The sequence below is a fragment of the Thalassophryne amazonica genome, chromosome 6 (assembly GCF_902500255.1).
Source record: "Thalassophryne amazonica chromosome 6, fThaAma1.1, whole genome shotgun sequence".
Lineage (NCBI taxonomy): Eukaryota > Metazoa > Chordata > Actinopteri > Batrachoidiformes > Batrachoididae > Thalassophryne > Thalassophryne amazonica.
The window spans coordinates 39,363,357-39,387,552 of record NC_047108.1 but is presented as its reverse complement, the minus strand read 5'-3'; the positions used below and the strand labels follow the sequence as shown (position 1 = coordinate 39,387,552).

General features: G+C 42.4%; 1 protein-coding gene across 1 annotated transcript in view; it reads right to left on the bottom strand.

The window, feature by feature from the left end:
• The window catches only part of spryd3 (SPRY domain containing 3), a 342,952-nt gene that overhangs the window by 38,640 nt on the left and 280,116 nt on the right, over positions 1 to 24,196 (bottom strand). Inside the window, exons 9-10 of the mRNA XM_034172025.1 lie at positions 15,827 to 15,946; positions 13,027 to 13,166 (exon numbers count right to left, since the gene is read on the bottom strand). Of these exons, the coding sequence (XP_034027916.1) occupies positions 13,027 to 13,166; positions 15,827 to 15,946 (260 nt within the window). The remainder of the gene's footprint in view (positions 1 to 13,026; positions 13,167 to 15,826; positions 15,947 to 24,196) is intronic.

The window sequence follows — 24,196 nt, the reverse complement described above, 5'->3', positions numbered from 1 at the left end:
AGGGAAGTAAGGCCAGGCACATAAGCGGTGGGTTCAATTTGTTGCACCATGGTGTGGATAAGAAGAGAAATGACATTAGGATCATTTTAAAGGAAGAGTATGTTAAGAGTGTGTTGGGGGCTAAGCAAGTGTCTGACAGGATGATGAGTGTGAAGTTAGAAATTGAAGGGGTGATGATGAACATTATCAGTGCATATGCCCCACAGGTAGGTTGAGAGACGAAGGAGAAAGCAGATTTCTGGATTGAGTTAGATGAGGCGGTGGAGAGTGTGCCTAAGCATGATAGAGTGGTGAGTGGCGTGGACTTCAATTGGCATGGTGGTGAAGGGAACAGGGGTGATGAGGAAGTAATGGGTCGATATGGTATCAAGGATAGGAATGTGGAAGAACAGATGGTAGTTGATTTTGCAAAAGAATGGAAATGGCTGTAGTGAATACCTACTTTAAAAAAAGGCAGGAGCACAGGGTGGCATATAAGAGTGGAGGAGGGTGCACACAGGTGGACTACATTCTTTGTAAGAGATGCAAGCTAAAAGAAATTGTAGGCTGTAAGTTGGTGGCACGGGAGAGTGTAGTTAGCAATGGATAGAAAAGAACAGTGTCAGAATTCCAACATCATGTGTTGTTTTTTCCACCAGATGGGGCCCTCAGTTTTTGTTTTCCACCTGGATTATCTGAGTAACTGACTTCTGGGAGAACACCTGGATCATACGAGTGACTGATTTCTGATGGACTATTTAAACCTGGGCTTTCAGTTCACGTTTGCTGGATTCTTGGTTGATACATGTCCTGTCCGTGCCATGGTTGTTTGTTCTCCGTGCTATCAAGCCAGTCGATGCCAGATACTACTGTAGGTTTCCACAGCTATTCTCTGTGCCTTGCTTAACCGTTTGCCTCTCCAGCCTCCAAGCCTCGTCCATGCTCTTATGGAGATCAGACGGTTTTACCTGACCGCCGCACCATGACATTGAACGCATCTCCAGCTGTGCGCTCAGATGCGAAAGGGCCCTGCAGCTTATACTGAGGTAACGCTGGCCTGGCCATCTAATCTCTGCATTAGAACAAACTGTCTTCTCCTTGTTACTGCCTCCGTGTGGACCTGGCCCCTGGTACCGGCTACCAGTTCCACACGTCTCTGTGAAAACTCATCGGATCCCGGCGTGGAGACCACCTGGACCAAAATGCCAGTTAAGTTCTGCCCCCTTTCTGTGGGATCCCGTTCTCACATTCCTCAGACTGTAATTGACCCTTGACCTTGGAGACCACTCATTAACTATGAACAATTGCAGAACAGTTACAGATAATATTTTATGCATTCTGAGATAATCTGTGGTAAGTCCTATTATCAACAGTGACTGTTTGTGGTACAGCGTAACGAGTGCATTCCACTTACCCAGTGTGTCTTCTTTCATAGCTCTTGGTTGTAAAGGTGAGTGTACCATCTGGTCCTGGTCCTAGAATCCTTAGTTGACACGTTTTTGCATGTTTTTGTCTTTGTTTAGTGGTCTGTAGGATTACTTTAGAAGTGAAGAATAGGAAAAGACTCAGAGCTCAACAAAGGATCAGATGGTGGAAACTGAAGGAGGAAGAATGTGTGAAATTCAGTGAGCGGGTGAGACAGGGAGTGAATGGAGAGGAGACAATTTTGGACAACTGGAAAAGTACAGCAGATGTGGTGAGGGAGACAGGAAGGTACTGGGTACATCTGGACAGTAAACAAAGACAAGCAGACTTGGTGGTGGAATGAAGTTGTTCAGGAAAGCATAAAGAGAAACATGCTGGTGAAAAAGAACTGGGATAGGCAGAGAGATGAAGAAAGTAGACAGGAGTATAAGGAGATGTGGCGTAAGGTGAAAAGAGAAGTGGCAAAAATAAGGAAAGGGTGTATAGCTGTGTGAGCTGTACAAGAAATTGAACAGTAAGGAAGGAGAAAAGCACTTGTCCCATTGGCCAGACAAAGGGGATGAGCTGTAAAGGATGCAGCAGATTAGGGAGGTAAAGAATGCAGGTGGCAATGTGCTGACAAGTGAAGAGAGTGTGTTGAGAAGGTGGAGGGAATATTTTGAGAAGCTGATGAATGCAGAAAATGAGAGAGAGAAAAGGCTGGATGATGTGGAGAGAGTAAATCAGGAAGTGCAAGAAATTAGTAAGGATGAAGTGTGGGTAGCTATGAAGAGGTTGAAGAGTGGAAAGGCAGTTGCTCCAGATGACATTCCAGTGGAGGCATAGAGATATCTAGGAGAGACGGCAGTGGAATTTCTAACCACACTGTTTAACAAAATCTTGGAAGGTGAGAGGATGCCTGAGGAGTGGACATGAATGGTGCTGGTTCCTATTTTTAAGAACAAGGCTGATATGCAGAGCTGCAGTAACTGCAGAGGCATTAAGCTGATCAGCCACAGCATGAATTTATGGGAAAGAGTAGTAGAAGCTAGGCTGAGAAAACAAGTGAAGATCTGTCAGCAGCAATATGATTTCATGCCGAGAAAGAGTACTACTGATACAATGTTTGCTCAGAGTACTGATGGAGTGACCTCTAAAGTGATTTATAAGACATCTCACGGACCTCAGTGTGCACGCTACGCACATGTGCGCGTCACCCATGGTCAAAGGTAAGCTCCGGTCTTTTCAAGAGCTCATGCATGCACACACGCACGTCCTCCTGCAGACAGAGTTAAAAGAAAAGAAAATATTTGTCATGAATTCCCGCAGGTAAATATGTTTTCATTAAAATGAGCTGTACTTTTACAAGACATTTCTAAAATAAACTGACACTATAGTATAGAGAAGGCCAAGAAGTTACACTGCGTTTCTGGATTTAAAGAAAGCATATAAAAGGATACCAAGAGAAGAGTTGTGGCATTATATGAGCAAGTCTTGAATGAAGAGAAGTATGTGAGTGTAGTGCCGGACATGTACAAGGACAGTGTGACAGCAGTGAGATGCGCAGCAGGAATGACAGATTCATTCAAGGTGGACGTGGGATTACTGTACAGCTCTGAGTCCCTTCTTGTTTGCAATGGTGATGGACAGGTTGACGGATGAAATCAGACAGGAGTCTCCATGGACTGTCATGTTTGCAGATGACATTGTGATCTGTAGTGAGAGAAGAGAACAGGCTGAGTCTAGCCTGGAGATGTGATGATACACTCTGGAGAGAAGGGGAATGAAGGTCAGTAGAAGCATGACTGAGTTTTTTTGTGTGAACGAGAAGGTGCTTGGTGGAATAGTGCGGTTACAAAGAGTAGAGGTGGTGAGAGTAGATGAGTTTAAATACCAGGAGACAGTTCATTCAGTTCTGACAGAACTGGCAATGAGTAAACTTTCAGCATGATGGGTCCCAAGGCTTCTCATGGCCGATCAGAAATGCACGAGGTTCCAGATGTACAGGGAGAATCTTTGCATGGAACAGACCTGGGTCACTTCGAACCGGAGTCCAAACAACAGTCAAAGCAATGGAAACATGCGGGTTCTCCCCTGCCAAAGCTGCCTCATCTGCTGGAAAGGTCATGGCCTGCCCACCAGTGAACACATTTAGTCACATCCCTCGTGATGCAAAGCAAGGCAGGGGTGTAGCACTTATTTATAAATCTAGGTTTAGTTTTTTAGCTGTTGGGTGTCACAAATAACTCATTTTAACATGTGATTCTCCGCTCTGCCCACGATGCTACTTACTGCCAACGTCAGAAGAATAAAAATCAGCCGTATTACTTTGTCACTGTATACAGGCCTCCTAGCCCATACTGTGAATTCTTAGATGAATTTGGTGAGTTCATCTCTAACTTGTCAACTAGTGCAGATAACATTCTGATTATTGGTGACTTCAACATTCATATAAATAAACCTTCTGATCCCCTCTGTAAATCATTTATGGAAATTGTGGATGCATTAGGATTCCAGCAATGCATTCAGGATTCGACGCACATTAGTGGAAATACCCTGGATTTGGTTCTTGTATGTAGTATTACTATCGCAAATATTGACATCACGCTTCTTGCATCGGTGGTCTCTGATCACTCACTTATTAGGTTTACAGTTTTGCTGCCGTGTTTTGTGGAACAACAACAGAGACAGCACTCACCAAAGTAGTGAATGACCTTCTGCGAAAAATGGACTCGGACACCACTACGGTTTTGGTACTGTTAGATCTTCGTGTTGCGTTTGATACCATGGATCATATTTTGCTCGATAGGTTGGAGAATCTTTTTGGGATTACTGGAAGTGCCCTTGCGTGGTTGACGTCATATCTGTCGAGTCGTTCTCAATGTATTTTGTATAATAACATTACCTCTAACCTTAGTAACATGAGATTCGGGGTTCCACAGGGTTCAGTTTTAGGCCCCCTGCTTTACTCCCTTTATGAAGCACCCCTTGGGTGTATACTGCAGAGTTTTGAGATTGCTTTTCATTGTTATGCTATTGATACTCAGTTGTACACGCCGATAACTGTGGGAAATCTCATTCCCATAAAATCTCTGGAGGACTGTCTTGTATCAATGAGAAGCTGGATGTCTTGTTACTTCCTACTTTTAAACTCTGATGAGACTGAAATGATGGTTCTTGGTCCAGCGAGACATCGGCATCAATTTTACCAGCTGGCACTCAGCCTGGGTTTATGTGTCATACATTATATGGACAAAGTGAGGAATCTTGGGGTAATTTTTGATCCCACGCTGTCCTTTGACCTCCATATTAGGGATATTACCAGAACTGCTTTTTTCCATCTGCAAAATATAGCAAGGATTCGCCCACCGTGTCTATGGCTGATGCTGAGACCCTGATTCATGCTTTTATTTCTTCTAGACTGGATTATTGTAATGTCCTATTTTCAGGGTTACCGCAGTCCAGCATTAGGAGTCTTCAGCTACTTCAGAACATTGCCGGCAGACTTTTGACATGAAGCAGAAGGTTTGAACATATGGCATCTTTGCACAGGCTTCCTGTCTCTCTAAGAGAAGATTTTAAGGTCTTGTTATTAACCTATAAAGTTGTTCATGGACTGGCACCTTCTTATCTGGCCAATTTGGTGAAACCCTACGTGCCAGCCCGGGTTTTGTGTTTGCAGGATGCAGGACTATTGTGTGTTCCCAGGGTGAAGAAGAAGTCAGCGGGTCAAAGAGCTTTTTCTTATCGTGCACCCACTCTGTGGAACAGTCTCCCTGCGACCGTGAGGCAGTCAGAGTCCTTGGACATTTTTAAGTCGACTTAAAACATTTTTATTCTCTTTCTTATGAATAGCTTTTATTTTTTTATCTGTTTTATTCTTTTACTTGTGTTTTTATATTGGAATTTTTTTTTTTTTTTTTTACTCACAATTTTATTTTGAACTGTTCTGTGTGAGGTGCCTTGAGGCAACGTTTGTTGTGATTTGGCATGTTAGAAGCTGATTAAATTAAACTGAACAACCTTATTTATCACTGCAACGACGCATCAACTCCTCAACTACGACTGAACTCGAAGCTAGACTGCCTAATATCTTAGCTTCACATTTGGAAAATGCCCAATCAGTAGGCAGTCTTGTGGACAGTTTAAACTCAGCGCTTAAAACTACCCTCAACATGACTGCGCCATTTATATTAAAATCACACGCCCCCCCCAAAAACACAGTCACCTTGGTTCAACGGAAATGGTGTAATTCAAAATTAGAAGTATTTCACCTCGCGTGGCGTGATGCTATCTTAGACTATAAGCATGCACTACTGGCTACAAAGTGGACCTATTACTCTGATTTGATCAACAACCATAACTCAAAGTTCTTGCTCGACACAGTGGCAACACTTATTTATGGACAACCACCTGTGAGTCGCTCTCCTTTTACAGCACAAGATTTCTTGGATTACTTCGAAAAGAAAATAGATGACATCAGATTAAACATATCCCAGCGTGCCTTCACCCAGCCACTACAACCTGCTATTGAGGTGTGTGCCATTACTGAGGTATTACCTAGATTTACAGAATTTGATAATATCTCACTAGGGGTGCTGACAAAACCTGTAACCTCAACAAAAAGCACTACCTGCTTATTTGATACCATACCAACTGTTTAAGGACCTGTGGCCCATTCTTGGGTGGACTGTGCTGGAAATGATTAATCTCTCTTTAACCTCTGAATCTGTTCCTAAATGTTTCAAATCTGCCGTGATTAAACCATTACTTAAGAAATCTAATCTTGACCTTAGTGTACTGAAAAACTATAGGCCGATATCAAATCTATCATTTTGCACTAAAATTCTGGAAAAGGTGGTTTCATGGCAACACGTGGACCACCTTACTGAGAATAATCTTTTTGAGCAACTGCAGTCTGCATTTAGAAAATACCATTCCACAGAAACAGCTCTGACTAAAGTGGTGAATGATCTTCTGCTTGTAATGAATTCAGACACCACTACGGTTCAGGTGCTATTGCATCTTAGTGCTGCATTTGATACTGTGGATCATCATATTCTACTCGATAGACTGGAGAATCATTTTGGGATTACTGGGAATGCCCTTGCATGGTTGACGTCATACTTTACCAGTCGTTCTCACTGTTTTGTACAATAACGCTACCTCTAACCTTAGTGAAATGAAATTTATGGTTCCACAGGGGTCCGTCTTAGGCCCCCTGCTTTTCTCCCTTTATATAGCACCCCTTGTGCACATACTGCGGCGTTTTGGGATTACCTTTCATTGTTTTGCTGATGATAAAGTTATATAAGTAGATAACTGCTGGTAATCTCATCCACATAGAATCCTTAGAAGATTGCTTTGCATCAGTGAAAAGCTGGATATCTAGCAAATTCCTGCTTTTAAACTCTGATAAGACTGAAATGATGGTTCTTGGTCCAGTGAGACATCGGCATCAATTTGACTAGGAATGGGTATCAATAAGATTTTTATTCGATTCTGCTTATCGATCCGATTCCTTATCGATACCTCTTGTGAATTTTTTGTGTACGAAAAGTAGGCTTTACAGGTTTTCTACGTCAAAGGGTCAAAGAGCTTTTTCTTATCGTGCGCCCGCTCTGTGGAACAGTCTTCCTGCGACCGTGAGGCAGTCAGAGTCCGTGGACATTTTTAAGTCAAGACTTAAAGCCTATATTTATTCTCTTTCTTGTGAATAGTTTTTATTTTTATCTGTTTTACGAGGTCTATTAGAAAAGAAACCGACCTTTTTATTTTTTTCAAAAACCATACGGATTTGAATCACGTGTGATTGCGTCAGACAAGCCTGAACCCTCATGCGCATGCATGAGTTTTTCCACGCCTGTCGGTTGCGTCATTCGCCTGTGAGCAGGCTTTGAGTGAGGAGTGGTCCACCCCCTCGGCGGATTTTCATTGTCAGGAAATGGCGGAATGATTTGGGCTTTTTTTTCCCATCAGAATTTTTTCAGGAACTATTAGAGACTGGCAGCTGGAAACCATTAGAAAAATTTATCTGGCTTTCGGGCTTCACAGAGAATAAGGACTGTTACTGTCGCTTTAAAGACGCTCGGCGCGCCGCGCTCCGTGGCACCATCGAGAGCCACAAACCACCGGATCATTTCTAAAAGGATGGCTCTGTGGATCTGAGACCATCGTGTGCATTTTTTCTGTTTATCACAAGAGCTGGACATCAACCATTTTCCGGCAGATTTCACTTTTAACAAGAGATTTTTTCATGGAAAGCCGAGCGGAGGCTTCGCGCGTCACGACTGATTTGCTGATGGAGCGAGACAAAGGAACACCTCCGTTTTGGTCTCACAGGACGGCTTTGAAATGGCGTTCAGACAGCAGTTGGTGGTTTTTCCATCGAGTGATTATCCGAGAAATTGTGACGCGCGAAGCCTCCGCTCCTCTTTCCATGACAAAAACTCCTGTAACAGTGGAATGTGCCGTTCATTTCCAAACTGGACGCTGTGTTTTATCCGGGACGTCGTCTGACTAGCACAGGAATTGTGAAAAGACGTGGACATCAGCACTTTTTCGGCACATTGAGACAGACGTGCGGAGGAATTTCACGCGTCGCGGCGGTGCCGCATGGCGCAAAGCAACGCAGTGATGAAGCCTCACAGGACATGTTCTGGCATGTCCAGGCACATCCACAATTTCTCGGATAATCACTCGATGGAAAAACCACAGACAGCTGTCTGAACGCCATCTCAAAGCTGTCCTGTGAGACCAAAACGGAGGTGTTCCTTTGTCTTGCTCCATCAGCAAATCGGTCGTGACGCACGAAGCCTCCGCTCAGTTTTCCATGACAAAATCTCTTGTTAAAAGTGAAATCTGCCGGAAAATAGTTGATGTCCAGCTCTTGTGATAACCAGAGAAAGTGCACACGATGGTCCGGCTCCACAGAGCCATCCGTTTAGAAATGATCCGGTGGTTTGTGGCTCTCGATGGCAGCATGGAGCGCGGTGCGCCGAGCGTCCTTAAAGCCGTCCTTAAAGCTGTAGTAACAGTCCTTATTCTCTGTGAAGCCCGTAAAATTTTCACTGAAAGCCAGATAAATTTTTCTAATGGTTTCCAGCTGCCAGTCTCTAACAGTTTCTGAAAAAATTCTGATGGAAAAAAAGCCCAAATCATTCAGCCATTTCCTGACAATGAAAATCCGCCGAGGGGGCTGGACCATTTTTTATGTAGAACTGTTCTATGTGAGGTGCCCTGAGACAGCTTTTGTTGTGATTTGGCGCTTTACAAGCTGATTAAAGTGAAATTAAATTGAAATTGAACAACATTTTATTGAGTCAAAGCAAATAAATATGAAATAGGTCACTGGATCCTTAAACTTTGGACATAATAAACTCTACATGGTGGATCCTTGATCTCTGGACAAAAATAGAAATAAACAAAAGCTGTAGTTATTGTCAAAAGCGTTTCCTTTCAGATATTATTCATGAATATCTTTCCATACATCTGAGCTGAGCTCTTACAGCACGTCTCATTTTGGGAGGAAAAAAAAACAAAAAAACACGTTTTAGTCGACTGCAGATTCTTGTCTGTATTACAACGTTTGTAAGAGGTGTCATTTTATTTAAAGCGGCGATTCGTTTTGAAGTTATTAATTCTGACCGGACTCTGTCTCAGCAGAGAGCTGCGCAGCGTTTGGAGCTGTGCCAACGGAACGGAGTACGATTCTCGTTTCTTGACTGCAACAAGACAAGAGTCCCAGTTAGTGACTTTAATCCACACAAAAGTGACTCATGATATTTTAATGGCTTCGAGAGGGGTTAAGAAGCGGACTTGCGGTCTCTGAAGAGCAGCGAATCAAAGAACCATAAGCCAGTGGATCAAAGCACTGGTTCACGCTTCAAAGTGGAGTCGTGCTGCAGAAACGGTTGATTACAGACCTGCTACAGGGTCTGTAATCAACGTAGAGGAATGATCATTTTCACAACAAACACCCTCAAAAACAACAGCTGCTCTGAAGGACCGATAAGGGAATCGTTAAGCAAAAAGGCTATTGGTATCGGTGGATCAAATCATTTCTTAACGATACTTGAAAAGAACTGGTTCTCGATACCCATCCCTAAATTTGACCAGCTAACGCGTAGCCTAGGTTGGTGCATCATACATCACAATGACAAAGTGAAGAACCTTGGGGTAATTTTTGATCCTACGTTGCCCTTTGACCTCTACATTAGAGATATTACGAGGACTGCTTTCTTCCACCTGCGAAATATAGTGAAGATTCATCCCATCCTGTCTATGGCTGATGCAGAGACCCTGATTTATGCATTTATCTCTTCTAGATTTGACTACTGTAATGTTCTATTTTCTGGTTTACCGCAGTCCAGCATTAAGGCTCTCCAATTGGTTCAAAATGCTACCGCCAAACTTTTGACAGGAAACAGAAAGTTTGACCACATTACACCATTTTGGCATTTCTTCACTGGCTTCCTGTCCTTGTGAGATCAGATTCTGCTACTATCCTATAAAACTGTTCACGGACTGGCACCTCCCTACTTAGCTGACCTAATTAAACCCTACGTACCAGTCCGGGCTCTGCGTTCTCAGGGTGCAGGACTACTTTGTGTCGCTAGAGTGAATAAAAAGTCTGCGGGGCAGAGGTTTCTGTTATCGTGCCCCTGTTCTGCGGAATGATCTCCCTGCATCAATAAAACAGTCAGATTCTGTAGAGACTTTCAAGTCCAGACTTAAGATGCACTTATTTTCCCTTTTGTATGGCTAGCATACTGGCATAGTATGTTACTAAACAACAGAAACAGAGCAGGCCGCAGCCTCAACTTTATCTAAAGTCTGGGTCTTTTAGTGAAGCTTAAGGCTAGTGGCCGGCAATCACCTTTGTATTGCTTCTGTTTTTCTTGTGTGCTTAATGCTGACAAATTATACTGTATCTGTTGTCTTTCCGATGCCTAATTCTGTTTTTTTCTCTCTGTTTGAGGTGCGGCTCCATCCAGAGATAGGTGTGGTGCCTACTTGTGCAACCCTACCATCCTGTGCACCAGCAAAATTTCCTGTATATTCGTTTTGTAAATTGTTTTGTCAACTGTGTTGCTAGCATGGCCCAGGCAGAGGGTCACCTCTTTGAGTCTGGTCTGCTTGAGGTTCCTCAAATCATCAGAGGGCATTTTTCCTTACCACTGTTGCCTGTGTGCTTGCTCTAGGGGTTTGTACAGTTAGACCTTACTTGTGTGAAGCACCTTGAGGCAACTTTGCTGTGATTTGGCTCTATATAAATGAAAATAAATTGAAAATTAAAGATATAAGAACTGGTGGGTGGGTGGTGGTCTGACTCACTAGCTTAAATGAGTTACATCTGTATGAAAAGAGAGGTTGTTATTTCCTGTGGTGAAAAGGTAGTAAGTGAAGATGGTGCTGCTCCATTTGGAGAGGAAGAGACTGAGACTATGCATACCACAACTGATTGTACATTGCCTTCCACCTTTCGAAAAAGCCCAAACTATTTGTGTTGAATGTGGACCGGCTGCCAGACAGAAGCTGTTGCAAGGAGCTTGTCCTGGCAGAGTGCTGGTAGCAAGGATGGCAGACTGAATCCCATTAATGATCCACAAAGGAAAAAAATAAAATAAAATAAAATTACACTGTTAACAACAACAACAACAATTTACCAAGTTAATTATGAGCGGCTGAGGTTACAGAGGCAGGGCTCTGACATCACCGTTTTCAGAAACACACAAAGACCCAAATCCAAGGTATTCAGATTTATCCACTCTGAGACCTGTTTCCAAAAAGTATTGTTTTCAGCCACCAAAAACAAGACAAGTTGTGAGGGAGTAGCCTGTTGTTTGGGGTTTTTTTCAGCTGAGAATGTCATTGATGCATGCGCATGTCGTGCACTTGCATTACCAATGTTATTTTCCCCTGGCTCTTTCTGTAACACTACCCCTCACAAAATACAAACTCAAACTATTCTGCATTTTTAAATTTATTCAAAGTCACAGTGAAAAAAATCAGGCCTGGATTTTAAAGGACTTCTCTCACAGACGAGATCCGCCCTTTCAGAACCCTGAACAATGGACACCGTTTTATAAAGCTCAACATAGGCATGACAAAGGCGGACTTTATTTCACAAAATGCTCCCTTTATTCGTTCCCGTGGGCATTCGAGGGAGGTCCCGCACAATAACGGGACATTATGATTTATAATGTAACCTGAATCTCTTTGTCCTAAGTGGTAAAACTGGATAAATCCAGTTCGACATGCACATTCCAACAGAAGACAACGTTGTCTGGGCAGGGGTGTCTTATCTGAAGGAACGATTACACCACCACCTCCCTGAAGAAAGACAATGGCGACTGGGCGGAGGTTCCTTACCTGAAGGAACCATGACGCCACCACCTCCCTGATGGAGACAATGGCCATAGATTGGGATGCTGTACACTATCCCAGCTACTTGGTTGTAGGTCTCATTGTATGCTGTCCCAAATTGAATGTTGCACTCTGCTGCTGTGTGCTGGACTGTCTCAGAGACATCCTTCCTCGGCTTGTACCACAGGCCCTGTCTACTGTGGTAGACATCTGCCCCTATGGACCTAGTGTTTAGGAACTGTTCTTATGATGCCACAATCATAGCTTTTGTAGTGCCTTCCAGCAAAGCCTTTGCTAATCATTGGTAGGACTTTTTGACATCAGCTACCCCCTCTAACTGCTGGTGGTCTAAGACCACCAGCATTGTTATTCTGGTCTTCCATGACATTTCCTTTTCTTCCTCACTGTCCTCTGACTTCTGTTAGAGGTACTGAGTGATTTCTCCCTGGGGTTGATGTACTTTTAGATCTTTAATTACAGAAATTAGATAAACTAGCAAAGCGAAAATGTAGTAGTCGATTTCATTTCCAACCCACACCTATGGTCATGGGTAATGTCTAAAAGACTGAGATCATGGTACAAGTGTCAAAATAAGTGTCCTTTACAACTTGGTTGGGTCAGCAGTTTTGTCATCCTGAAGCAAGTCAGTTGGAGAACCAAGGTTCCTGCACTTTGCCAAGGAGCCAAGTGAGGAGGTTCAGACATCTGACAGATGCCTCCGAGACTGCTCCTCATGAAGGTTGTAGCCAAATGAGAGGAAACCCCAAGGTAGACGCAGAATATGCTGGAGTGATTACATGTAACCTGGCCTTGGAATCCCAAAGGAACTATTGGAGTATGTGGCTGGGAAAAAGGATGTATGGATTTCTGTGCTTAACCTGTTTGACTGTGACCTGACTGCATATAATCTGTGGAAAATAAAGGAATGAATGGATGGATGGATGGCAATTTCAAATAAACACAAACAAGCTTTATTTCGATGCGGATTTAGAACCACTCATTTAGAGTGCTTTAGCTGGAAAGACTAAACTTTTAGATGGCTATTTATGATCCAAGTGTTCTGCGGAATAGGAAACCTGCTTAAATACTTTACTGGAATTCAGCAAATGTTCCTGCCTTGCTCACATCTACTGGATTTGTAATATTGTTTAAAATATGCAAATACATATCCTGTTTAATTAATGAAAAACTAAAGGATTCTTACACTACACTGTAAATAAAAGACATACCGTAGATGTGCATTAAAACTGAGTTGCGTTTATAAATGTCCCTCACCGTAACCCTCCTACCATCCTGTCCATGCTCTATTGCTTCCCCATCTTCCTCATCCTCCTCTTCATCATTTAAGTACAGAACATTCTGGACAGCTGCGTTCCTCGGACGAACCTCCAGCTGATCCCAGTATTCCATGTCACCTAAGGGCCAGATAGAGAACAAAGTGTTCCTTTTAAGAAATGCAAACCTCGTGCAACAGTAGCCAAGTTTACATGACCATAATGATCAGATAACTGTCATAATCTGATCTCTCACATTTACATGCACTTCAATAATCTGATAAATGGAAAAACTGGGGTTACATGGATTCGGTTCATTAGTTGGATTTCTTTAGACAATAACAGCTCCTGAAAGGTTGAGGACCAGTGATATGAATGTCACTGCTGAGCTAAGGGAGTGACTCCACAAGCTTAATATTTCCACAGAATATAGATACACTTCTGATCAGAGTCCAAGAAGTAATTAAATGTATAGATCTTCATCTTGATCAAAGACAATCACAAACTCAGACAGTTCAACTCCTCACTCAACTTCTCAAGTGATGCATTTAGGGCATCCACTGATTCCGCAAAGACCACAGCATTGTTTGAAACGTTAGGGCTAGGAAACCTTTCTTCAATGATCAAAGGTACTTAAGCTACTGCTCTCCACAACCCTACCCAGCACCAAGTCCATACACTCCACAGAGTAGGAGTCAGAACACTTCCCAGAAGAGAGCCAGAATTCACTGTGAATGGCACCAGCACTACACAACACCAACAGTAATCGTAAATCGGCCAACTATTATGTCCAACAACTTGTTGGAGATCCAGTGAATTTTCAGGATGTTCCAGAGTACAGGCCAGTCAACTGAGTCAAACACTTTGAAAAAACATAGGCTGCAAAGGTGCAAGTTGATATTTATCCTTGCATTCATTAAGTACTCACATTTGAGGACCACAGTGTAAATACGTCTTTTGAATTTCTTGTATTATTATCGGTATTTATTTCATTTCATCTTATTGTTTTTCATCAAGGATATTGTACGGTTTTATGTCTTGAATGCCAAATAATTAAAATCAAATCAATTAAATTCAAAAAGCTAGGTTGCAGTTGATGGTTGACTTCTTCACTGTAAAGCCTGACGTCTCAAAGTGGCAAATAACTGCCACTGAATCCTGTTAAGAATAACCCTTGCAAGCACTTTCTACCAGCATGGTAAACAGTCTATTATCATTATTGCTGATGCAATCCAGGTGATCAGCCATTCCTTTCGTCCAGTCCATACGGATGATACTCGTCTCTCAAAACATATTGTTTGCAATACCAGGAGAACTGTGTTTCCACTTGTCTGTAAGAGCTCAGCTTCATTACTGTATATCTCCGGAGCTTTCCCTACTCTCAGTTGTGTCACTGAATTTGTGATCTCACCAACATTTGGTGGTTTGCAATCACAGCAAATCCAACAGGACAGTACTAGAAAGGCATCTGTTAGGACCAAGTACACATTCACCATAACTGCAGAGGAATGAGAAGTAGGACTGGAGGACTGAATCCTCTGTCAATAGAGAGAGGGTTGTTACACCACAGTTGGTGTACCTACCACTTGATCACAGATTCTTGTAACACACGTCTCAGTGGCAACTCCAATACAATGCCCAGAAACTTTCACAGTCTGGTTGGATAAGAATTCCACATTCCAATCAGATCACCAGTTGTGTCTATGCTTAAAAGATTTCTAGCTAGATTGTGCACTTTAGCTAACTGAATCCTTAAGCAATCTGCAAAAAGACTGTGGCCAGGATTCATAAAATGGGCACTTCTATAAACCCTACAGTTCTGCAGAGGTCTCCAGCATTTTCCCAAGAAAATATGATCAGTGTCCTTAGCAACACTGCTGATATTAGAATGGTATCACTCAGGACAATGGAACTCACAACTTGTAGCCACCAGCTTTTTGCAAAGTGAAGGAGCATTAAGCCATTTTTGCCAAAGCTACCACAACATCATTCGGCAAGGTCAAAGTGCATCTGGAGTCTATCACAGCGGTTACTGGGCGAGAGGTAGGATACACCCTAAACAGGCTGCTGCTGCAAGCCACTGTAGTACCCCCCTTGGTAAAGGGAGACATTCAAAACTGCAAATACTGTCACAATTGTTAAACAGGGTGGTGGTAGCATCACGCTCTGGTCGTTTCACTGCCTTTGGAACTGGTGCACTGCACAAAGTAGATGGAATAGTTAAGGAAGACTACCTCAGAACTCTTCAGTAAATCAAGTACATGGTGGAAATTTGGACACAACTGGGTGCTCTAACAGGACAATGACCTCAAACACACATTAAAGCTGGTTTTGGAATGTATAAAGCAGACATTAAGCTTTTGGAATGGCCTCCCCAATGGCCATAAATTAACCCTATGGAAAACGCCCTGACTGTGTTTAAACATCAGGTCCATGATAGGAAACCAAAAGAATTAAACTGAACGCTACCAATTCTGCCGAGAAGAATGGTCAAGTATCCAACCAGAATTTGTTCAAGGTGAAACTTGATAAGGGATAGTCAACCAAATATTAGCTGTGCTGTTTACTTGTGACCTTGTATATATAAATTTGACCGTGTGTTGATTTGAGCAAACTCAAAATAAATTACAACTTGTGCACCAAATGCTTGCTTTTTTACATTAAAGATGTGTTATAAAATCATTCTGCTCCACAAAACGAACAGTTCAAAGGCATCATTGAAAGAACAATATTGCCATGAAGAGCAAATATAAACTTCTGACTACAACTGTGGTTGAAGCAACTCGGCCATGTGCTTTCACCTTCATCATCCAGGATATAGTCTCGTGGGAACATGATGCCACAACCCATGATGTCACCTTTGAAACAGCGAGGCCCAAAAGCATCTCCAACTCCACTGCCATGAAAGATCTTTCCATCATCTGTTAATCAAGAAGAGTGGAAAATCAATCATTCAATTCTTTACAATAAATTTCTTAATGGGGTTAATGCTAATTGTCCCTCTATATATGTACCATTGGACAACCAGAAAGAGACTGATTATAGTTCATCTTGTAATGTGTTTACCACAATGTACAGTCTGTTACGCATGTCGTGTGAAAATGCAGGACATCCTAACATTCCAGTAAGATGACACTATGCCATAATGAGAGCAGCACCAGTAGAAACACTACACTTCATAAAAACAAGTCAACAACATCGAAGGGAAATCAGCAAAACAACACACACCGATGTTGTAAGATTCAACAATGGAAAAAAGAGACAAAGAAAAACATTGCAGAGGTAGAATGCAGACAAGTTCACCTCAAGCGAAGCGGCGTGGCTGCTGCTGGTAAATATTTGTGGAGTTGTCATGGGACCCGGCCCCGGCTCAGGATACTGTTTAAACAATCTGTATCTGAGCACCGGGAGGCAGACAGAGACACTGTATCATTATGGCTCCCATATGCGCCCTTGTCACAACACCACACACTACACAAACAGTGGAGCTATGCTGGCACAGGCGGAGCAGAGCTAAAAATAGCAGAGGAGGGCATTGAAATGGTTGGAGGTGAGCTGCAGCATGCAAGTCCAGGTTTAGGTCTTCACATAAATCTACCTGACTTGGACAGGAAAGTTAATGATAGCTGGTTGGCATCTCAAAGACTTCAGGGGCATACATTGTAGAAATGTCCATGATCTGTACAGTTTTACCCAGATTCTGATCACTTTTCATTTTTTTTAAATGATGAAAAAAGTGATCAACATCTATATCATCTGTATGAACCAAATATCCACCCTTTAAAACATAGCAAAAAGTAATAGCAGGAAATCCATCGAAAAAAATCCTACAACTTGACATTCATTCACTACACCTTACTCCAATCAAGGGTCAGGTAGGGCAAGAGGTAGGGCACACCCTGGACAGGACTCCAGTCTATTGCAGGGCCACATATAGATGGAAAAACACATTCACAGACACACGCATAGTCAATTAGAGTAACCAATTCAACTAACCTGCATGCCTTTGGAAGTGGTGGTGGGGAGCTGGAGCATGCAGACGGAACCCACGCGAGCACTGTGAGAACATGCAAACTCCACACAAAGGACCAGTTGGGAAGCGATCCCATGACCTTGCTGTGAGGCAACAGTGCTAACCACTAAGCTACCGTGCCATCATACAACTTGACAACAATGTTTTAAATTAATGTTCAGTTATGTCTCTATTTTGTTATTTTCTTTCCATTACAATTACTTTACTTATTTGGAGCCAAATCCTGATATTTCACTCATCTGCACTGGAGATTCCACTGACAAACTGACATGACCTTCACAATTTGCTGGTGAAGTGCAGCACAGATGCATGCTCTAACAATTATGGTAAGCCACCCAAGCTCCTGACCACCAGTGTATTCTATCATTATTTTACTACAACCAGGTTTGGCACTTGGTTAAAATGTCCATGTTGTTGAATCCAGTATCAGCTCTACAACTAGATCTAATGGGACCCATATCTTCCAAACTGTCACCTTGAACTTATCAGTATTATGAACATTATTCCAGTGACAAGTACCAGTGTATATGTATATGTGTATTGCTAGCAGTGGCTTTGGCTTGCAATTCCGGTAAACTAGGGGTGTAAAAATACATTCATCTTGACCGGTATAGCAAGTCACAATTAATTCAATATCATCAATCCAAATGAGAACATCAATCCAAATGATAATGCCTTTATTTTGAAATTCCCATGGCACATTAATGTCACAATTTTTATAGCAATGTACCTATGGACAAGTGGTTAAAGCACTTGGTTTCAGTGTGGAAGGTTCCTGGTTCGAATCCCACCCCTACCACATTTCTCCATGTAATGTGGAGTTGCGTCAGGGAGGGCAGCCGGCGTAAAATTTGTGCCAATTCAACATGCAGATCCACCTTGGATTTGCTGTGACGACCCCGAGTACAAAACAAGGGAGCAGCCGAAGGGACTTACTTATTTACCTATATTTGAACTGAAATTTTATCGCAGTGTACTTATACAACCCCTGGCAAAAATTATGGAATCACCGGCCTCGGAGGATCTTCATTCAGTTGTTTAATTTTGTAGAAAAAAAGCAGATCACAGACATGACACAAAACTAAAGTCATTTCAAATGGCAACTTTCTGGCTTTAAGAAACACTATAAGAAATCAAGAAAAAAGATTGTGGCAGTCAGTAACGGTTACTTTTTTAGACCAAGCAGAGGAAAAAAATATGGAATCACTCAATTCTGAGGAAAAAATTATGGAATCACCCTGTAAATTTTCATCCCCAAAACTAACACCTGCATCATATCAGATCTGCTCGTTAGTCTGCATCTAAAAAGGAGTGAACACACCTTGGAGAGCTGTTGCACCAAGTGGACTGACATGAATCATGGCTCCAACACGAGAGATGTCAATTGAAACAAAGGAGAGGATTATTAAACTCTTAAAAGAGAGTAAATCATCACGCAATGTTGCAAAAGATGTTGGTTGTTCACAGTCAGCTGTGTCTAAACTCTGGACCAAATACAAACAACATGGGAAGGTTGTTAAAGGCAAACATACTGGTAGACCAAGGAAGACATCAAAGCGTCAAGACAGAAAACTTAAAGCAATATGTCTCAAAAATCGAAAATGTACAACAAAACAAATGAGGAACGAATGGGAGGAAACTGGAGTCAACGTCTGTGACCGAACTGTAAGAAACCACCTAAACGAAATGGGATTTACATACAGAAAAGCTAAACGAAAGGCATCATTAACACCTAAACAGAAAAAAACAAGGTTACAATGGGCTAAGGAAAAGCAATTGTGGACTGTGGATGACTGGATGAAAGTCACATTCAGTGATGAATCTCGAATCTGCATTGGGCAAGGTGATGATGCTGGAACTTTTGTTTGGTGCCTTTCCAATGAGATTTATAAAGATGATTGCCTGAAGAGAACATGTAAATTTCCACAGTCATTGATGATATGGGGCTGCATGTCAGGTAAAGGCACTGGGAGATGGCTGTCATTACATCATCAATAAATGCACAAGTTTATGTTGATATTTTGGACAATTGAAAGGATGTTTGGGGATGATGAAATCATTTTTCAAGATGATAATGCATCTTGCCATAGAGCAAAAACTGCAAAAACATTCCTTGCAAAAAGACACATAGGGTCAATGTCATGGCATAGGGTCAATGTCAATGAGCAGATCTGATTTGATGCAGGTGTTAATTTGGGGGATGACATTTTACAGGGTGATTCCATAATTTTTTCCTCAGAATTGAGTGATTCCATATTTTTTTCCTCTGCTTGGTCTAAAAAAGTAACCGTTACTGACTGCCACAATCTTTTTTTTCTTGATTTCTTATAGTGTTTCTTAAAGCCAGAAAGTTGCCATTTGAAATGACTTTAGTTTTGTGTCATGTCTGTGATCTGCTTTTTTTCTACAAAATTAAACAACTGAATGAACATCCTCTGAGGCCGGTGATTCCATAATTTTTGCCAGGGGTTGTATTTGAACTTGTGGATTTGAACTTATAGAATTTGTGGATATAGAGAACGCTCATGACAGGGTGCCAAAAGAAGAGTTGTGGTATTATATGAGGAGGTCTGGAGTGGCAGAGAAGTATGTTGGGGTAGTACAGGACATGTAGAACGAAAGTGTGACAGCAGTGAAATGCGCAGTAAGAATGACAGACTCATTCAAGGTGGAGGTGGATTACACCAAGGATCAGCTGTGAGTCCTTTCTTGTTCGCATGACAGATGACATCAGACAGGAGTCTCCATGGACAATGATGTTTGCAGATGACATTGTGATCTGTAGTGAGAGTAAAGCGCAAGTTGAGTCCAGCCTGGAGAGGTGGAGAAATGCTTTGGAGAGAAGGGGAATGAAAGTCAGCAGGAGCAAGACTGAGTACATGTGTGTGAACAAGAGGGAGCCCGGTGGAATAGTACAGTTACAAGGAGTTGAAGTTGTGAAAGAAGATGAGTTTAAATACTTGGGGTCAACTGTCCAAAGTAATAGAGAGTGTGGTAGAGAGGTGAAGAAGAGAGTGCAGGCAAAGTGGAGTGGATGGAGAAAGGTGGCAGGAGTGATTTGTGACCGAAGAATATCAGCAAGAGTGAAGGGGAAAGTGTACAAGACAGTAGTGAGACCAGCTGGGTCATTCCATGTCAAATCACCCAAGTTCTCAAAAATAAATAAAAATAAATAAATACCAGGTCACCTCTCAGTCCTGAGTTGCCAATTTAATATGTTATTCCTATGGCAGAGCAATGGTGAAATGCCAAATATTAGGTCTAAATCTTGAAAGGTTTTGCAGCTACAGCCCAATCAATATTTTTTGGATTTTTCACATTTTAAGAAAATAGCGATTTCTACCAAATGTAGACATTAATAACGAGCCTGTCATGAGCTTCCCAGCTTTGAAACTACACATCCTAGCCTAATTTTGTAGTGTAGAGCTGGAATATGAAGTCAGTTTTAGTGTATCTGGTGTGTATCTGCCTTCCAAGGGCCCTGAAAATGGTAGAAATTCAAAAATTTTTACTGATATCACAAACTATGGCTTTCTTTCACACAGAGTTTTTGTTGCTTAAAATGCAGGCAATAGTGTTTCAGATGGTTATAAAATTAAAATATTTCTGGGGGAAGCTGGTCCCGCTCTCCCATATCCCTCAGCGCATGGTTTACTGCAAGGAGAACTTTAGCGGCTGCAGAGAACCTTTCCCCCAGCGCTCAGTGCGGGGCACACTGTAGAACTTCAGCGGCTTTGGTTCTGTTGACTACGCCATCTGCAAGAACTTTAAAAGCCAGACTGTGCTCTCTGATTTATTTTCTAGTTTATATTTGTTCTTGTGCAGGGCTGCAGGTTTGCGCTCTGAGTTTTGTTATAGTTGATCTTTCCTCCTTTGACCGCGAGATGCGCAAACGAACCGTCCATGAGTAAATGTGGAGATGTCTGGAGTTATACTGAATGTGGACATGTCCTGTCTCTGGCAATCAGTCTGTGAGCAGGACTTATGCCCTTTATTTAACACAATGATGAGAGAGATTGAGGGGAGAGCGAGGAGCACAGCCAGCCTTTTTTTTTCCTTTTAATTGTTCACATGTGCACGTGTGAACAAACCATCTGTGAGTGGACTGGAGATGTCCAGACTTTTTACTGGATGTGGACATGTCCTGTCTCTGGCAATCAGTCTGTGAGCAGGACTTACGGATTTTATTTAAACACTTTTGTGAGAGAAATGCGAGCAGCTGCAATCAATAAAACAATTCTTTTCTGTGCTCTTTTTTGAGCGTGTTTTTTCCTGCATTGTGTACACGGTATAAAAACAATCCTGCCTGATTTATACTTCAGGAACACAGCAGGAGTCATAAACTGGCATCGGGTAACGTTGTACTGTAAGGGTGTGGCTTCCCGTCACGCTGAGTACCGTCTGTTGCTCTCACTTGTGCTGAAACCACTTAATTTCTGCGTCGAGCAGAGGACGCAAACAAAAATTAAACATGTCTAATTTTTGGCGTCCGATCTGATTCGTCCGTTGCACCCCTCGCGCTGTTGTGGCATTGAGATGCATCGTCTCGGCACTGAGTTGCTTCCACATGGCGTCATGACCACACACGGCGCAACTGGAAGCAGCCCCAGTGCGAAAGGGGCTTAACATGTGCAGAATGTTGCTTGGCATTGTCTTGCTGAAATAAGCAGGGACGTCCCTGAAAAAGACAATGGATGCACCTTTCAACATTGATGGTGCCATCACAGATGTGTAAGTTGCGCACTAACACACCCCCATACCATCACAGATGCTAATTTTTGAGCTTTGCACTGGTAACAATCTGGACGGTCTTTTTCCTCTTGTGTCTGCAGGATGTGATGTCCATGATTTCCAAAAACAATATGAAATGTGGACTCTTCAGACCACAGCACACTTTTCCACTTTGCGTCTGTCCATTTCAAATGAACTCGGGCCCAGAGAAGGTGGCGGCGTTTCTGGATGTTTTTGATGCATGACTTTCGCTTTGCATGGTAGAGTTTTAACTTGCACTTGTAGATGTAGCAACGAACTGTGTTAACTGACAATGGTTTTCTGAAGTGTTCCTGAGCCCACGCGGTAAGATCCTTTACACAATGATGTCGGTTTTTAATGAAGTCGCCTGAGGGATCGAAGGTCATGGGCATTCAATGTTGGTTTTCGGCCTTACTGCTTATGTGTAGAAAAGTTTTCCAGATTCTCTGAATCTTCTGATTATATTATGGACTGTAGATGATGGAATCCCTAAATTCCTTGCAACTGAATGTTGAGAAACATTGTCCTTAAACTTATTTTTTTCACGCAGTTGTTCACAAAGTGGTGATCCTCGCCCCATCTTTGCTTGTGAACAGCTGAGCCTTTTGGGGATGCTCCTTTTATACTCAATCATGACACTCACCTGTTTCCAATAAACCTGTTCACCTGTGGAATGTTCCAAACAGGTGTTCTTTGAGCATTCATCAACTTTCCCTGTCTTTTGTCACCCCTGTCTCAGCTTTTTTGAAATGTGTTGCAGGCATCCATTTTAAAATGAGCAAATATTTGCACAAAAACAATCAAGTCTATCAGTTTGAAGATTAAATATCTTGTCTTTGTGGTGTATTCAATTGAATATAGGTTGAAGAGGATTTGCAAATCATTGTATTCTGTTTTTATTTACATTTCACACAATGTCCCAATATTCAGCTTGGCACTCCGGCGAGGGCGGACGCATCTCCTCCTTTCTCCCTTATCTCTGCTCCAACCTTCAAAGTCCCTACTTCACCAGACTGTGAATTCTTCAAACTATATTGGATTAACCATAGAATTGATCAGCTGGTGTCTGAATGCTATTGACACCATTTTTTCTACAAGATCAGGGATGGGGGACCCTGCGTGCCCAAATGCAACTTACCCTGTGGGCTATGTTCTCGATGCCTGGGAGACGTGGCGAGTCACATGCTTTGCGCCATTTTCTGTGGAGGACGTTGAGGATTTATTTATATTTGGTTTCATAGTAAGAGGGCTGTTACTTATTGGCTTATGTGCTGCCCTGACCTACCAGAAAATTGGCAAGACGGCTACCACCAGAACCACGACCCCTCACCTGTCCGTCATGATTAATGACTTGGGCAAGGCGATGCATTCTCGGACTGCGTTAACTCAGATGGAAATTGGATGGCATCTCGGAGCAAATGCGCACCTTGCAGATGAAGATGATTTCAGAGACCGGGAAATATTAATAATTGGGATCTGGTTTGTTCATGTGAGACTGTAAAAGTGTTTTTCACTGCTCAACCACAAACACGACAGGCTTATCAGCCTCTGAAGGATAAAATGCCCCGTTGTTTTCCTCCAGAAGAATGTCTACGGCCTTGGTGAACAATCGGCTGCCCGTTATCTTCTCTAACTCTCACATGGACAGAAAAACAACTGACACACAAGGACAAGAAACTGAAGCATGCTCCACATCGTCCCTACCCCCCTCCTGTCCCCATCCACCACCCCATCCCGGCCCCCGCTCACACCACCCCATTCCCCCTCCGGGGGCTGTGCAGTTTTAACTGCGGTAGGCCCCCAAGCTAGCGGCGACGTGAAGACGTTGCTGCGGCAACCACACACTCACATCGCCTCAATTTGGAAAAAAGACTGTTTCAAGTTTAGTGCACATAAACAATGTCAAATGTATATGCGTTGTCTTTAATTCTGATGTGTGCCATTATTACGGTAAACAAGTAATTGTGGATTAATTGCTGTATCTTGTCTGTGGCCATTTGAGTGTGGACGTAATCTCGTTGTCGTTGCACTTGTAATGACAATGACAATAAATCTCATCCATTCAACCATCCATCTTCATTGGAATTGGGGTTGTAGATACAAACGTGCACGATGCAAGTGCATCGATTCATTCAGTGTCCATCAATTCAATTGATGGGTGAAATCGTGATGCATCGCTCGCTGCTTGCTTGCATCAATTTTTTTCCGAGGCACATTGAATGCACCACGGACAGACGCCAGAAAGCACATTTCAACCGCAACATGCATGCAGACCCACAAGAACAGCAGCAAGCTTTCTGACGTACCTAAAACATTTAAATAAGGCATTTGGAGATAGTTTGGCTTTTTTTAAAAAGATGGGAAATGTGACAAGATGCAGGTTGTT